At 30.5% G+C, this 16,794-nt stretch overlaps 3 protein-coding genes across 4 annotated transcripts in view; 2 read left to right on the forward strand and 1 right to left on the reverse strand.

Moving 5' to 3' along the window:
- Positions 1 to 1,055, forward strand: LOC139427206 (uncharacterized; the record flags this gene model as incomplete). The annotated part of the gene is given in 1 exon segment (XM_071188114.1): positions 1 to 1,055. A coding segment is annotated over 1 exon segment (645 nt), but the record flags the coding sequence as incomplete, so codon positions are not given.
- A 2,566-nt stretch (positions 1,056 to 3,621) lies between these two features.
- Positions 3,622 to 15,194, forward strand: LOC107443801 (QVR superfamily protein crim). Its single transcript, XM_016057794.3, has 4 exons — positions 3,622 to 3,778; positions 7,595 to 7,735; positions 9,877 to 10,030; positions 11,652 to 15,194. The coding sequence occupies exons 1-4, from the start codon at positions 3,739 to 3,741 to the stop codon at positions 11,785 to 11,787; spliced, it is 471 nt and encodes a 156-aa protein (XP_015913280.1). The 5' UTR covers positions 3,622 to 3,738; the 3' UTR covers positions 11,788 to 15,194.
- Positions 15,039 to 16,794, reverse strand: part of LOC107443802 (uncharacterized) — a 19,144-nt gene continuing 17,388 nt past the window's right edge. Inside the window, exon 6 of one of the 2 annotated variants that reach the window (XM_016057795.4) lies at positions 15,039 to 15,345. In XM_016057795.4, coding sequence (XP_015913281.1) covers positions 15,254 to 15,345 — 92 coding nt within the window. In that variant the 3' untranslated portion in view covers positions 15,039 to 15,253. Of the gene's footprint in view, positions 15,373 to 16,794 lie in introns of both variants that reach the window. The other variant, XM_043040921.2, reaches the window with a different exon arrangement.

Here is a 16,794-nt window from a genome sequence, read left to right on the forward strand (position 1 = left end):
TACCATCCTTCTTCAAACGGTATGGTTGAACGGTTCCACCGTTCTCTGAAACAAGCTCTTCGGTGCCACAACACCAAATGGACTGAATCTTTACCAGTAGTTTTACTAGGATTGCGAACTTGCTTCAAGGAGGATCTCAATGCATCTTGTGTTGAGATGGTCTATGGACAAACTGTCGTCTTACCTGGAGAGTTCTTTGAACCGCCTTCCGATGCTCCAAGTGATCCTTCAACTTATCTTTCGAAACTTAGAGAAACCTTCAGAACTCTAAAACCTACACCTGCGTCCTGCCATTCAAAATCGTCATGCTTCGTACATCCAGCTTTAGAAACGTGCTCCCATGTGTTCGTAAGAATCGATACCTTGAAACCTGCGCTGTCATCACCTTATGATGGACCTTTTGAAGTTCTCCATAGAACTGAAAAACATTTCACGATTCAGAAAAATGGGAAGGAAGCCACCATAAGCATTGACCGGCTAAAACCAGCCTTTCTTTTAAACATAGACTCAACAGACCCCGTACTAGAAGAAAGAGTTCCAACGCCAGCAGTTTCAACTCCACAAGTTCAATGTGAGCAAGGTGACTCTTTACCGGTTACGACTCGTTCTGAAAGAAAAGTCCAGTTTAACCCTCGATACTTGTAATCACTCTATAGACTTTCATAGACTGTTTCGTACCTTTGGTACTAAGGGGGGAGTATTGTGGTGTGCCTCGGCAAACACCCAGTCCCCAAGTAATGTACCTCGACAACCCTCCTGACCACTCCAAAAACAAACTGAAGTGAGGTAAATCCAGCCAGCATAACCGGTTGTAAACCCCCCTCATAATCACTTCCAAACTGACTCGCGTGGAGAGAGGACGCGTTCCTCAAACCTTCTTTATTTACATTACATCATTCTAAATTCTTTACAATGTACGTTTTCATTATATGTTTTTGTTATAAATTAAATTTTTCCTTAACTTAAACTTTTTTTATTCTTATTTATTTTTGTAATTAATTTTTAATTACGCAATTTAAATATAGCATGTTATTAACTTTAAAGCACACACGTGCTATAGCGCGTGTAAACAACCAGTGAGTATATACGAAGAGCACGCTACTAAATCTGTCCCAGATAGCAAAACAAGTTTTTTTTTCACTCAGCAAAAACCTTTTAATGTATACCTAAAAAATATTTTATGCGGTTTACGTGTAAACCTTCTAATCTTCAAACGAGATCTGTGACAATTTGCTCTATTCTACAAGCGAGAAAAAATCTCTATTCTTTCACAACGCCTTGTATGCTCAGTTAAAATGCACGTTGGCATGAAATTTTAATGGATAATGCAATTAGATCTTATCTATAGTATGACGTTTGCTAAGACGTCATTATGGACCTAAGTGACCATTTTACCTAAGTGATGAAACTTTTTAAAAAAGCTTTTAAAATAATTTTTAATCCTTTTAGGATGAAAGGTTTGAAACTGCATTATTTTTGCTTTATTGAAAAAAGGTTTTTAGTGCAAACATTTGCCGTTATGTGTGTCGTGGTTAAATGTCCTCTCGTTGGTTGTAGTGTGAAAGTTTGAAGAGAAGGGTTCTAGCCCAGGCTATGTTCACCTCATATGACCAGGGTCAAAACTACGTGGCATTACTGAAGCATCTCTGAGGATGATCTGAAGACATGTCATCACAACTTCTGGTCATTTGCCGTTATGTGTGTCGTGGTTAAATGTCCTCTCGTTGGTTGTAGTGTGAAAGTTTGAAGAGAAGGGTTCTAGCCCAGGCTATGTTCACCTCATATGACCAGGGTCAAAACTACGTGGCATTCCTACCATGGCCATTAAAAGATAAAGCCTTAAAAATGCAAGGTGCTTGGCCATGGTTGTGTGGCGCGCAGAAGATGTAGAAATTATTTTTGAGAGCAACATGCTTCCGCATTCGTGTAGTTGCAGTTTTCTTAATATATTTACGTCGCACTAGAACTGCACAATAGACTATTGGCCACGGTCTCTGAAGCATCTCTGAGGATGATCTGCAGACATGTCATCACAACTTTGATCCTCTTCAGAGAGGATGGCATCCCCGCTTCGGTATCCCGAAGACCTGCGCTCGAGGTCGAGTACTTTATGATAAAATAGTTCAGCGAGGACCAATATCGCACAACCTGGTTCTATCGCAGGCTGATCAAAGTGGTCATCCACCCTCACACTGGCCGCAGCCAGTAATGCTTGACTTCGGTGATCTGCTGCGAACCCTATCGTAACTAGTCCACTGCGGGTCTGCATGCGTAAACAGATGAGCGTCTATTGCATGTAAGCAGCTGTACGGACAATTGGTCAATTTTTAATTTTGTGACGTAGCTAAGTTAACTGATAACGGAGCATAATGCCAAAACGTGAATATTTTAGTCATTAAGGCTTCATCACTACTGCTAAAGGGCCATTCTCAATGGATGCGATTCACGCAAAACTGATCGCAGTCGAGGGAGAATGAGAACCTGATTGGTGAAATATATTCTCTCACAAAGCCATTCTCACTAAATACTTCCACACACTTTCGATCGCTTTATAGTGAAATGGAAAATCTTATTGGTGAGAATTTTGCGGGAAAGTATTTTTTACCAATCAGGTTTTTATTCTCCCTAAACAGCAATTCGCGATCGCAACACTCGAATACGCCATCTGGGGAGAGACCGGTTTCATGCCTTTAGCCCTTCTCCCTTCCCTCTCCTCCTCTTTTCAGTTGTATAGGAATGTACTACATATTTTCCCTTTTCTTAATATTTTTCCTTTTTATTTAATAAGAATATTTTTTAAAATTTCCATAATACTTTTCTTTAGAACTATGTTTAATGTAGTTTTCAGTTCCATATAGTTTTTCAAGTTAAAAGATTTCAATCTATATGAAAATCAAGAGAGAAACTAACGTACTTCCTTCCTCTATGACTTTCCACACGCTAATGGGGAAAGCATGTGAAGTGTTGCCATAGGNCCTATGGCAACACTTCACATGCTTTCCCCATTAGCCTGTGGAAAGTCATAGAGGAAGGAAGTACGTTAGTTTCTCTCTTGATTTTCATACAGATTAAAATCTTTTAAGTTGGAAAACTATATAGAACTGAAAACTACATTAAACATATTTCTAAAGAAAAGTATCACAAGAATTTTAAAAAATATTTTTATTTAGTAAAAAGGTAAAATATTAGGAAAAGAGAAAATATCGTAGAACATTCCTATGCAACTGAAAAGAGGAGGCGCGGGGAGGGAGAAGGGCTAAAAGCGTGAAACCGGTCTCTCCCCAGATGGCGTATTCGAGTGTTGCGATCGCCAATAGAAAAAGAGTTCTGCTCTACGCCACCTGCAGCCCATTTCGATCGCCAATCGAAAGCCCGTGAATCTCATGCTGTTTGAACTCTTCCTAATGGAGTATTCTTATTTCTTACTGTATTCGTTTAACTTATCATGTCAGAGCAATTCGCGCATGCTTGAGCAGTTCGTCTCACATGTAGTTTCTAGGCATTCTCATCGTAGGCAATCAATACAATGGAAATGACCCCTAAGGTGAGACGCACGGAGCTACTACTGAAGCGCCATTTTTACTACAAGCAATTTACGCAGCTCCGATTGCTTACCATATTAAAAAAATATTGGTTACGTCGACGAAGAGCATTAAGCTGGTATGAAACAGGCAGTCGGAAGCGTTTGTTATTAAACAATAACAAATTTTAAAGCAGTGAGGTGTGGTTGTTTTCAAAATGTTGGAGATATGTTTATTTTTGACGTTTTTCTCAGGAAGTAAGTTTTGGATTGAATTAAGAGTTATTGAATAGTTTATTATTTATCTTAACATAGATTTTTCTTCAAACCCTTTTCTCAAAAGTTATTGTTCGTGAAAAAAGCATTGTGAAGTTTCTCGATTTTCATTTCTCTTGAAAATTTCTCGAACTTGTTAGTGTGAATTTATGCCATCTAAAAATGGAAAACAAATGCTCTAGATTATCTAATTTCTTTTATTTAGGCCAATTTCTTTTATTTAGTTTTGTTAGAATTTTTAGACTTATAATACTGTTGTTTCTTAACCAGTGCTCGTTGTGTGAGTACAATTAAAAACCGTAGTTATTTTCCATTATCCTCTCTGCTATTAGAAAGCCTTACTACTTTTTAAAGAAGTGAGCTTTTCCTCCTTTATTTTCGCAAACAATATTTTTAAAAGTTTTAAAGTAATGATATAAATAATTACTGTAGTAATAATAGTAACGCTATTCACTAGCTTTCACAGATATTACTACCAGTAAAGTTTTTTAGGTATAAAAGAAGAAACTGATATCTTTTGTATTAATTTTCGTATGTAAAGCTAGCAAAAACAAAAAGGACATTGGTGGGGGCTTAATGCAACACATTAAAGTTGATGCTAAGAAAAAGGCTTCATAAATGTATAAAATATTCATCTGAGAAAGGGATATTTCTGTATCATGACCTGACTTGCCAACTACAGTCGCCAAAATGCCAAATAGAATTTAAACTTGCAAGTTTTAAAAAAAACATGTAGATGTTTGCCCGGGGATGGCTACGAGTTATACCTTTCAATGTGGTTCCTTTCTGTGATGTTTTTTGTAGTTTCTTGCTGTCCACTGTGGGCGATTATTCTGCCACAGATACCAATACGGAAATAAAAAAATTTAATTGTAAAAGTGATATTTTTTAATTCTAATATTAGAAGCGCTTTCTCGTATTTTTTAGGCGGTAAAAAGCGCTCATTATTTCCTCGTTCAAATTTTGTAAATCATTACAAAAATTTAAGTTCATAAATAAATTAAACGATAATGAATTGAAATTCGTACATAAATTAGAAAATTGTAAAATCCGTGCAGTAACTCTGATAAAAAAGAAAACAACAAAATCAAGCAAATAGGACTCTTTAAAAAAGAGACAAACAAATATGTGTGCATTCTTTAAAGGAAAAAAAATTAAAGAAAGAACGCCATTTCTAGAGCCAACTATCTTTTAAACTTTTGAGATTTCTGAATTTTGTATTTTATATTATTAATTTGAAATTCTTGCTGAAGCCAGTCATTACAGACTTTTAAAAATCCTAAATGAGAATAGAAAAATCAAAATTTTCCTTTCCTTTTTGATATGCATGAAAGACATTTTTGAAAGAAAAAAAAATTTTCAAAAAATTACGCAGAAAGGAAAACCAAAATTTTTCCATTCCCGAATGAAAAATCTTGCTTCAAACACTTTGTAACGTTCTGTGACAATGTCACCGTATCGCACAATTCTGCTACAGGGTACTATTTTTTGGTCAAATTTCAGGTAATTTTTCAATTTTTTAAAATGTGTTTTGTATTTTGCAGTTTTAGTTTTCTATTTTCATCTTTTTTAGTTTTTTTAACTGACTCATCTCTTCAAACTCATTCTCCAATGTCTTAATATAATGCTGTATTGTTTGGCAGTTGTGATGTTGTAAAAGTCAGTGAGGCTAGTTGATAGTAGCAAAGGCATGCCTTAACTTTCATTATTCCATCACCTTGCTTAGGATTGAAAAAAGAATGATGGTTTTTATACAAATCTTCATGGTATGATTCCAAGCCATCCTGATCGTCCAGCATTCCCTTTTTTGTTTTTTCACCCCTAAATATCGCCAGTTGCCATTTTGGTTCATATAACATAAGATTTCAAGTTCAAGAGATTTATTATAGCTTCTGAGTGAACCATTTTCTTTTTCATTTTGCTGCAAACCATTGTACATATTTGCCTATTAATAATATAATATTAATGAATGACCATTATTTTTATAACCTTAACTCCTTAAATTCATTAGCTCACAATATCTTAATTTTTGATGCCTGAAATGTCATCTTTTCAGTTTCCCTATACATTAACAGTAATATGAAACTGTATCAAAACTATTGCAGCGTAAAAGACACCTGCATAGATATGCTCATAGAAGGGAGGAGGTGATAACTTTTCCGCACCTCCTCTAAAAAATTGAGACGTTTTGACGGTCTCAATCCACCCTAATGTACACAAAGCTGAATTTGGTTTTTTAATATTACAGTAGAGAGCCAATTATCCGGGATGCTCGGGACCATCGCTATCCCGGATATCTGAATTTCCCGGTTTTCTGGATCGACCAAAAAGTGTCGTTAATCGATGTTTTATCGAACCCGAAGTACAAGGAAAAAGTGTAATGCATAAAGTAAGAGAAAAAAGAAAGGTACTCCTAACTTTAAAAAGAAAAAAAAATGGTAGAAATATAACATTTAAAAGAATAAAAAAATTTGCAAGTTTAGACAAGAAAATCAAGTTTAAAAAATACAAAATTCTCATATTTATTTTTTAAAAATAATTACAATTCCTAAATTAAATAATATAAACAAAACCAATGATTAAATAACGCAATATATTTCATACCTAATTATACGGGGGGAAACGATAAAATAAAAGGAAAACTTATTAATCTAAATAAAAACACTTGAAAATTATCGAACCGAAACGATAGTTAAAAAAGGCACTAGCATAAATATTAAAACCCGGAACAAGGCAAGATCAACGGAATTTAAAAAAAAAAAACCTAATGATAAAATTTATGAATAAAAAGAATTAATTTATTGAGTGCGAAATTTATCGCGAAAAGAAAAAAAATCAAACGTAGTGGAATCAGAAAAACAAAACTGCAATCTGCTTCATAAAATAATCCTATGTTTAAATTAATAAACAATTCTCCTTTCATTTTATTTTTTTTTTTTTTTGTTGATAAAAACAAGATTTTTAATTACAGCAGATGTGATTCCACACCAAGAAAAACTTGCAATTGATACCGCACTTCCAAAGAATGAGAATTTATTCAAAAGAAAAAGATTTTATTTTTATTAGTCGATGTCAAATAAATATATTTTTCTCTTTTCTTTTTCTGTTCACTGATATGCATGCAATGCATTTTCCCCACCCCCCTCGTAAATCAAGCAGAAAACGAAATCAGCATGCCACACCCTTGAGTTTGATTGACGGCCTAAAGGAAAAAATAAAACATTCCTCCCTTCCCTGCCTTCAAGGTCACGGAGGAAATGACGTTTCTCTGGGTAAACGGGGGAAAAAATCTTCCCCTTCCTTACATTTTCCTCTACTCAACTTCAAGGATGAGTCCAATTTCCGCTTTTTTCGTTCTAGTTTAAAATGGCGGGAAAATCGAGCAAAATTTTTCCCGGTTATCTGGATACCGGATAAATGGTTCTCTACTGTACTTTCTTATTTAGCTAGTTTTAATAATTTACCTTCTAGCTAAAAAAAATTTTTTTAAATATTCTACATAAAAGTTACATTGTTGCGTATAAAAGTTTTTTCACCTATATATATGAATATTTTTTGGTCTTTGTTATGTTTTTTTTTTTTTTTAAATTCATTTGGATTTGGAATAAAGACGAAATTATTTAAAGAAGATTTTCAAATGGATTTAAACATCATAACCAGTTTTTCCCCCTCTCTGAATTGCTAAGTAGCATTCACAATGCAATAAAGGATATTGTATTTCTGTGATTTCGTTTCATTATCATCCACTTTCATATAATTCTTAATTATGTAAAAGAAATAAATTAACTTTTCTTTCAGTCTCATGTGATTTATGGTGCTACAGTTGTGTAAGTTCCCAACCTGGCTGTGAGGAGTATTATGTAGATTGGCGTATTCACCATGCCATAACATGTCCACGTGATGATGATAAGTGTGTAAAGATAATTGAAAGAAAAGGAGGTAGTTATAGAATTACCCATTTTATACTACTTTTTTTATGAAGTTAATAACTTTCCTAAATTCTGGCGAATGTTTGATAGCAATGTTAATTTTAATCTGTGGGGCACATGTGGAAAAAAATACAACTAATATAGCATTTAACAAATATTGTGAACAGAATGAGATGGTAAGCATCAAAAGTTGAGAGTTGCCTGCGAGTAAAATTGCAGGAAGAAGAATGCATAACATAGAATCAAATTTTTTAAATATATAAAAGTTATTCAATGAAAAGTTTATTGCCAAAAGGAGTTTCAGCTGCCATCTTTGGTGCCATTATTGTTATGTTGTGTCCTTCATCTAAAATTAGAATAATATGAGTAGTTTTTCAAAGATAATGATTGCTTGCACAAAGATTGAATCATATAAACAAATACCATAGCTCATATTAAGGAGTGGGTTTTTCCCACAACTAAATATAATCTTATGAAATTTAGTTCATAATTATCCTATATGATTGAATTTTCCTTATCTTAACTGTTGATGTAATTTTCCTTATCTCTTTGACTAGCATTGCTTTGCTTCAAAGTATTTTGCTTACAAACATGTTATCCTTTGAACTGTTATGAAGTAATGTAGTGAAAGTTAAATAGGGACTTGGATCTGAAAACATATTCTACAAATTATATTCTTAGAGTAAATGCAAATTCAATGTAAATAAAAGCCATATAATATTTGCCTATTTGTATTATTTATCTTTTGATTGCTTTTAAAATATAGTTTATCAGTTGTGTTAATAATCAGTTCTCTATATCTTAATGCTGTAAGCAAATATTTTGTTACGAAGAAGAAATTTATTCTTATTTATAACTATTTAAAATCTTTTTAAATCCATGACTAATGATCTTAATTATTGTTTCTTTTACTTTAATAATTTTAATCAAAGTTTTTTTTTTTAATAACTGATTTTGTTATTAGTTTTAATTTATTGATACTCTTTCGAAAACAAAAAGAATAGGAAAAAATATCCCACACACATTATAATTGTCACCTAATGTAGCATAGCAATGAAGGAAATATAAGTTCTTGTATTTAATTTTAATGCGTATATGAATATCCATCTAAAGTTTCAGCCTGATATCTAAATAGAAGTATGTTTTTACCCATCATCCATTTCATTTTTTACTTTCCCTGTCTTTTTTTTCTTAATGAAATGTTGCTAAAATTTTGTGTAACAAGAAATAAACTAACTTGATGTATTGACATAATGTAACTATCATGATGTAACCATCTAATATAATGCCGTTAGATGTTACATCCAAATATTATTGATTATCCAATCAGTTAGTGGAATAGGTTGATTGCAGAATATTAGCTATTTATCTGTTGCATTTTCAGTAAAAATGAATACAACTGAGTTATTTACTTTTGCAGCATTTTTTTATAATTACTACACCATTGTTGTCTGCAAATGGAACTTTATTTTTTAGTTTCAGGTTTAGTTTCATCTTAAATTTAAATTATTAATATTATTTTAATTTTGAGATGAGTTGCATAGTCTAGTCACTATAAAACCAAAAATTTTAAATTGGCCGTTAAAATAATGATACTTCTGACTAGATTTTATTAATCATAATTCTACATTTTTATCCTTAAATTTATAACCTTAGACCCCAAACTTAGTTCTGAGTTGAGCCTACATGTTTTCTACTACAAAAACTGATTTTTGTCCAGAAACTTGCATAATAATAATTAAAAAAAGAAGTCCCATAAATTTACATTCGTTACTTTTCACAGATATTACTAAATTTTCTTATTTAAATTAAAAGAAATTATTAAAATTATTCTCACAGTTGTCTAAAAATATATGCTGAAAAATTTATGTTTATTAGATTTAAAAAAAAAAAAAAAAACTCTTTTTGCCTGCAAAAAAGTACTATAGTTAAGTTTCCTGTCAAGGTTTAACTCTCAGTGAGAAAAGGATATTTAAATTGTTATACCTAACACTGTTTAAACTTTTAACTATTATATAAATTATTATTTCGTTTAAATTATATCAGTTTATGTTAAAATAATAGTAATGTAACAAGAAATATTTGTGAATGAATTATTTTTATATCCATTTGTTTTTATATCCACTTATATACCCATTTGTATATTTTTAGTGGATACGTTTATAACTAGAGATTGCCTATCAAATTTGGAAGGTCAGAAAAAAGATATACCAGCTGATAGGTATGATGGTTGTAGGAAAGCTGCTGAGCAACCTAAATTGGCTGTTTACGTAGAAAATCACATATCACAGCTTGAAATCAAAAAGTACTATTTTTACGTTTATTTGTGCATTAATTTAAATGATTTTAATTATGAAATTACACATTTCTGTTTATTTTTACTATAGGAAAAGTCTTCTCTCCTTGTTGTTTTAATATAATATTTTATTTGCCCAGCATATTTTAAAATGACTGTAATTATGTTTAATACAATATAATGTAGCATACCTGCCAAATTTAGCTCATTCCAATAATGATTTTTCCAAGTGGTAGTGAAAGGAGAATTGAAAAATCAATTACCGACAAACTAGTTATATATCTTGGCAGAGTTTAAGCACTCCTTCCTATGAACTTTTCCTAAATAACTTTAAAAGCATTGATCATGACCTCTCAAAAAATGCTTACATTTTCAAAGCACTCATTGTTATAGTTCAAAAATATTTTAAATAATGATTCACATTAACAGATTATGTTGGGTAAATAAAGAAAAAAATTTTTTTTTTAAAAAATAAACAAACATTTACAGCAAGCTATAAAAAAAAAAGAAAGTTGGTCATTAAATAAACTATGCATTTTATTTGTTTAGTCTCTTCTCTTCCTACAAAAATGATGGATTCAAAAATTATGTTCATGAAGTTAAAATACCGTATATTCCGGCGTATAACGCGCACCCGTAATTTCTAATAATTTTTTTTAAATTTTAAGATATACTCTTCGTATAACGCGCATGAAAATTTGGATTGTACATGTACAATATCTCGTCTAGTATCTATAGAAAACCAGAAAGCCTTTCAGTGTGGGACATGTTTAGATCTCACCTTACAGATAATGCAAAAAAAATTGTTGAAAGAATGTAACACCGATGTGGCAGTTATTATGGGCGGATTGACACCATTAGTTCAGCCATTGGAATTCTGCTTTTAAAGCCAATTTAAAAAAAACAGTGGAACACTTGGTTGTTGGAGGGCGAGAAAACCTTTAAGAAAGGAGGATATATGCATCATGCAAGTTTGGAAACAGTGTGCGAATGGATATTAAAAGCATGGGATGAAATTAAGCCTGAGATGGTTAGAAAATCATTAAAAAATGCAGCATTTCAAATAATCTGGACGGATCAGAAGATGACTGTTTATTCATGGATGAGGGTAACACAGATGATGAAGACGAAACAGATTGTGATGACGTACCTGAAGAAATAACGGAAGACGAATATAATTAACTAATTATGTAATAACGAAAATCAATGAAGTATATAGGTATGTTATTTCTTTAAAATAAAAATATTTTTCTAAATTTAAATTTTTTTAATCTATAATTTTTTATATTCGGGGTATACCGTGCACCCATAAATTCCAATGTTATTTTTTGTATTAAAAGTGCGCGTTATACGCCGGAATATACGGTACCCAAATTTTAAATTTAATTTCAAACTTAACTTTAAATTCATGCATTTGTAAAGTGGGGCAAAAGAAATTTTTTTTCATATTTTTCAGTGTTATTATTGGTTATGTAGATACTTTGATTTAAAAAAAAAAATTATATAAGCAGTTCAGAGCAGAACTGCTGTTAAATATGAAGTAATTTTTGAATTTTTTAAAGTTATTAGTGTTTCTAATATTTTATAAAAGAGATTCTAATTAAAATTTAATATAAACTTTTGATTTCAGCACACATTATGATGAAGTGACCTATTGTTTCTGTGAGTTTGATCAATGGTGCAATGCAGGAACTTTTTTGTCTACAAATAAATTTATTTTACTTTTTACATTTTTAGCATTTCTATTTGTTACTAGAAGAATGTGAATACCGGTTTTTATTTTTTTATATTTGGGTGTGGTTTGTTAAAATATCTTGCAATTTTTAATTATTTTTACCGTTATTTATTGGTACTAAATTTTTCATTGAAAAGTTTTATGTCAATTTTTTAAGACTTATTTTTCTATGACATTAATGTTTGATTAGTAAAAGTATATCAAGCTTTTTTTTTTTAAAAAAAGAACTTTTGATTTATCTTATATCCAATGAAGTTTTGCTTATTGTTAATTGTAGTAGTTTAATAATAGCAATTATAGTCACTTTTCTAATTTTCTTGTATGACTATTTTCTTAGTATTTTTATTCATTAACAAAATAAATTAGAAAAATAAAGATTAAATTTGTCTTTGGTTAATTAGCAAAATTTTTTCTTTGGTCAGCTTTATTAGCATAAATTTTAAACTGTTTCTTCTCCACAATCTTTTATTTTTTTTAATGAAAAAGCATGGAAAAAATTGGTGTTGGTAATCAGTATTAAATATTTTTTGCTGACTTAAGAAATAACTGCCTTTTGCTTCATATTTATGTTGAAAAATATCATAAGAATCTCTTTATTTTTGTTAAAAATTATATACTTTTACCGATGATCCACCTGATTTTCAACCTTTTTGTGAAAGAGCTTCAATTTATTTTTACTATCGAGGTATATTTTAGGTTATCAACTTTCAATCATTTTCATTTTTTTCGAAAAATCATTAGATGGCTTTTGGCTTGTTTATTTGTTATTTTTTACAATGTTATTTTATACATTCAAGATGCTCTCTTTAATGTTGCATTTTATTCAACTGGACATCGAATGCTGATAAAATTTGTGAGTAAGATGCATAAAGATACTAGGTTTTATTGTTGTTTTGTGTGATATTTTCAATGCCTTCCTTTATTACAAACCAATGATTTTTACTTTTTTTTGGTATGGAAAAATTTCATCATGAATATCAGTTACTTGAATTTGTTTCATGGTTTACTTTTGAAGACTAGGGGGAAGATTGGGTTTTGTTCATTTAAAAAAAAAGAAAGACAATTGGATCACCATCTGTTGCATTTTGAGGATTACTAAGTTTTCACAAATAAATAACGCGGAAAATCGGTTCTCCCTGAAAATTATCACACTTTAAAAATGAAGACGACTACTTCTACTGAGGAAGTATTGATTGGAGAAGAATCCGATTTTCAAATTTTATCTCCACGTAAAAATTTTTTAATTTTGTTTTGTAATGTTATGTAAATAACATGCTTGTGATGTTCTTGTATATTTTTATGATTGCAATTGTATGCTAGCTCCTAAATAATATGAAACATTTAAATTCGTTTTTTTTTTCTTCACAGAATCATATTTTATGAATATAAACCATTTGTCCCCCCTTAGTCTTCATTTAACATATACTTACTTGAAAACAAGGTTTATTGAGTATGTCAATTTCTTTAAAATTTATTAATGGATAATACAGACAGCTATTTTTCTTGAATTTTAAAAATGTTTTGTTTCTAGTATTGTAAGTTTAAAAATATTATTTTAATATACTATTTTTATAACAACTATCTATAGTAATAAAAATGGAGGAATTTGTCATAATCAGGGATGAGAGTTTTCTGCTTTTGTCTCTCGAATTTCAGCCTTTTTATCAAACACTCCGATTTTCTAAAAGTTCAATGTTTTTTTTTGTTTTTTAATATTCCGCTTTTTCTGAAAATTCAGTAGTTGAAATAAAATAATTATATTTATTTCCAATTTTCAAAGATAAATAGAAAATTCAAATTATGTCCTAGCTGATAACCCCCCCCCCATATAAACTTATTTTAACGCGTTCACATGCAGAAAATAAGATTTTTCATATTTTTACCCGCCTGCCAGATAGCTCATATTTTTGTAATTCAGGTGTAGCTGATTCCCGTTTTCTGGAGTGAAAACAAACAAAATAATAAATAGCTGTGAAAATATTTATTTGCTCATTCACTAATCTTGTAAATTTTTGTTTATTATGGCTAAACAAAACACAAACAAGCCTTTTAGGAATCCCAAACACAGAATCTACTAATACCTTGATTCTTATTTACACGATTTTAATATCAAACATCGATTTTCGTATTTACCTGATTTAAAAGTTATGCATTCCGATTCGTATTCACGTGATTTAATTATCATACAATACGATTCTTATTTACGAGATTTAAAAATCCAATATTGCGATTCAAATTTACGGGTTTTTAAAACCCTCAATAGTAGTGATTCATATTCACGAATTCGTATATATATTCTTGGATTTTCCACTTTTTTACTTTCTGACTACTCTCATCCCTGCATAATATTTGGAATCATATCTTCAATTGTTTAAACCTCTTCACTCTTGATGTTCTCAAGTCAAAATTATGATGTGAGATTTATTCCTCGTATTTTTCAACCAAAAAAGTTTTTACATTATAAATTTTTCATTTTATAGTAGTTCCCGATTATTATAATGTAAAATGAGTTAAAAAAATTTTTCAAATAATATGACTTTCGGGTTCAGCAAATTTTTAATATTTCTTATTAAAATTCTCACTTCATTAATAATTTTTTGATTAAAGGCATTTATAAATACTATATTTTGATTTCTAAAAGTTAGTCATATAAATAATGTAGTTTTAATATTTATGTGTTATAATCCGTCCATTTATGAAAATGTTTATCTTTGAAACTTTTGCTTTTGTATATTGCATATTTTATAACCTTTATTAAAATTATTAATCATAGAGTGAGTTGAAATTCACTCAGTGGGTTAGTAAAATATGTTAAGAGGAACAAAAATTGTAGTGGGACATGAAATTTCTAACCACATGTCTAATGCATCACATGTACAAAACTTATAATGAATGGAAAGATGTTTATTTCACAAGATGGACAAACATTTTGAGTTTAAACCAAATTTAGATGCATTTTTTTAAAAAAAAAACATGAGACAATATTAGAATAGCATGTTTGAGATGATCCCTTTGAACCATTAAAGTCGCATTCTAGTTCTTTATAATTCATTTATTAAATCAAATGCTTAAGGGTGATTACTTTTTAATTTGTAGTTTGCTCTCCTTGTTCTTAAACAGCATTAGGTTTAGCAATTTTAATTTGTTTACACTGTTTGCCATTTGTTCTTTACAATTTTTGTTCCTCTTATATTCATTTACCCTTTACAAGTTTTCTCAAAAATTTGGACTCATTTGTATAAATACTATTTTGCATTTTTTGAGATATGTTGTATAAAATGGTTTCAGTCTAAATGTGTTTTAATCCGTCCATTTAATGAAGTACAATTCCATTTTAAAATGTGATTATGTATATCACTCTATATTACATATATCTGGAATTCATACATATTTTATAGATCTGTCAAGTCAAATATCACAATAAATATATTTTGTAAATAGTGTCTTGTTATAGTATATAGATTAATACAACTCCATTCCATATCAATCAAAATATCTCAATAGAAAGAACCGACAAAGGTAATGCTCATTTCTTCACATAAATTTGCTGGACGTGATCTTGGTCTCCAGAACTGCCAGTTGTAATACACTGTAATTAATTGGATCAATTTAAAATCTAATAAAAAAAGACAAAATTTATATGAATATTTAAGAGAAAATATTGCAAAATTATTTTTCTTCAACACTGAAAACTTGCATGGATAAGGTTAATCTTTTTAAGATAAACGTAAGTACCCCCTTTCCAAATTAAGTATCTGTAATCAGAAGTACAGCGATACGTATATAACAAAATCCAAATTACTTAATATTATTTATTTATATTAGTATCTAATATAAATATTACACATAAAATTACTATTAAATGACAAAAATGTATTCTTAAGTGTTACTTTTTTTAAAAATAATTTGTAAACAGTAAACTTTCATAACTGTTCGTAGCTAGGGGAAAACTATTTTAAACTGATTACAAAAATGAATAAAATAGTTTTCTACGGGTCTTTCTTTTTGGTCAGACTTAATCTGTCACATAGCCATCAACTTACTTAAGAGTATGCAATATAGATTTGGCTTATAAATATTTTGCATTGACTCAATTTGGAACTACAGTCGGACTTCTATTTAACGAATTTCTCTTTTTTGCGAATTTTTTCGTGGAACCAAGAACATTTTGGAAATTTCTTCGTTAAATAACTTCTAAATAGCAAAGTGAATTTTCTATTTAACGAATTTTTTTTTTGAGATCTACTTTCCCCATTTCCCAAAATATTTGAGAAAATTATTAACTTGTAACGCATTTCATGGGGGAAATGACCTTGAACTGATTTTCGCACCCCCTTAACTTTTAGAGAAAGCAATAAAATTCCTTTCCCTTTTTGTTTGCATTTCATACAGGAAATGCAACGTCACTAGAAAAGGGGGGAAAGGGTCAAATTCCTTGAATAGGAAATGAGTAGAGAAGATAAAATGAATGGGTTATCAAAGTGTGTGGTCCCTGGTCCCTTATTGACATGTCCTATTATCCCCACCCCCGCTGTTCACTTCCTTTCTAGAAAAACTTTCAATGTTCACTCAGTAGAGCTCCGTTCTCGAAATCGCCTCCTGTATTTAGATTGCTGATCAGAGTGTGCTGCTTGTTGCTTTTCTTGCGGCTGCAAAATGTCGAAGCGAAAGTGCCTGACTATTAAAGAAAAAAATTTAATTCTTCAAGAAGTGGATAGAAGCGTAAAAAAAAAGATATTGCATCAAAATTTGGTATTCCTTCAAACAGCTTATCAACGATAATAAGAAACCGTGATAATATTGAAAACAATGATTTACCAAATCCTTGTTCAAAACGTTTGAAAACATGTGTCTATGAAGATGTGAATGAGGCAGTTTTGAAGTGGATACACGCAATGCGAGATAAAAACGTGCCGATCTCTGGACCTTTAATAACCGAGAAAGCAATGCAATTTGCAAAGGCATTGGGACACGATGAATTTCGAGGAAGTAGTGGATGGCTTGACAAGTTTAAAAGAAAACAAGGAATTGTAGGAAA

This window comes from Parasteatoda tepidariorum, chromosome X2, assembly GCF_043381705.1.
Source record: "Parasteatoda tepidariorum isolate YZ-2023 chromosome X2, CAS_Ptep_4.0, whole genome shotgun sequence".
NCBI classification, from domain to species: Eukaryota; Metazoa; Arthropoda; class Arachnida; order Araneae; family Theridiidae; genus Parasteatoda; species Parasteatoda tepidariorum.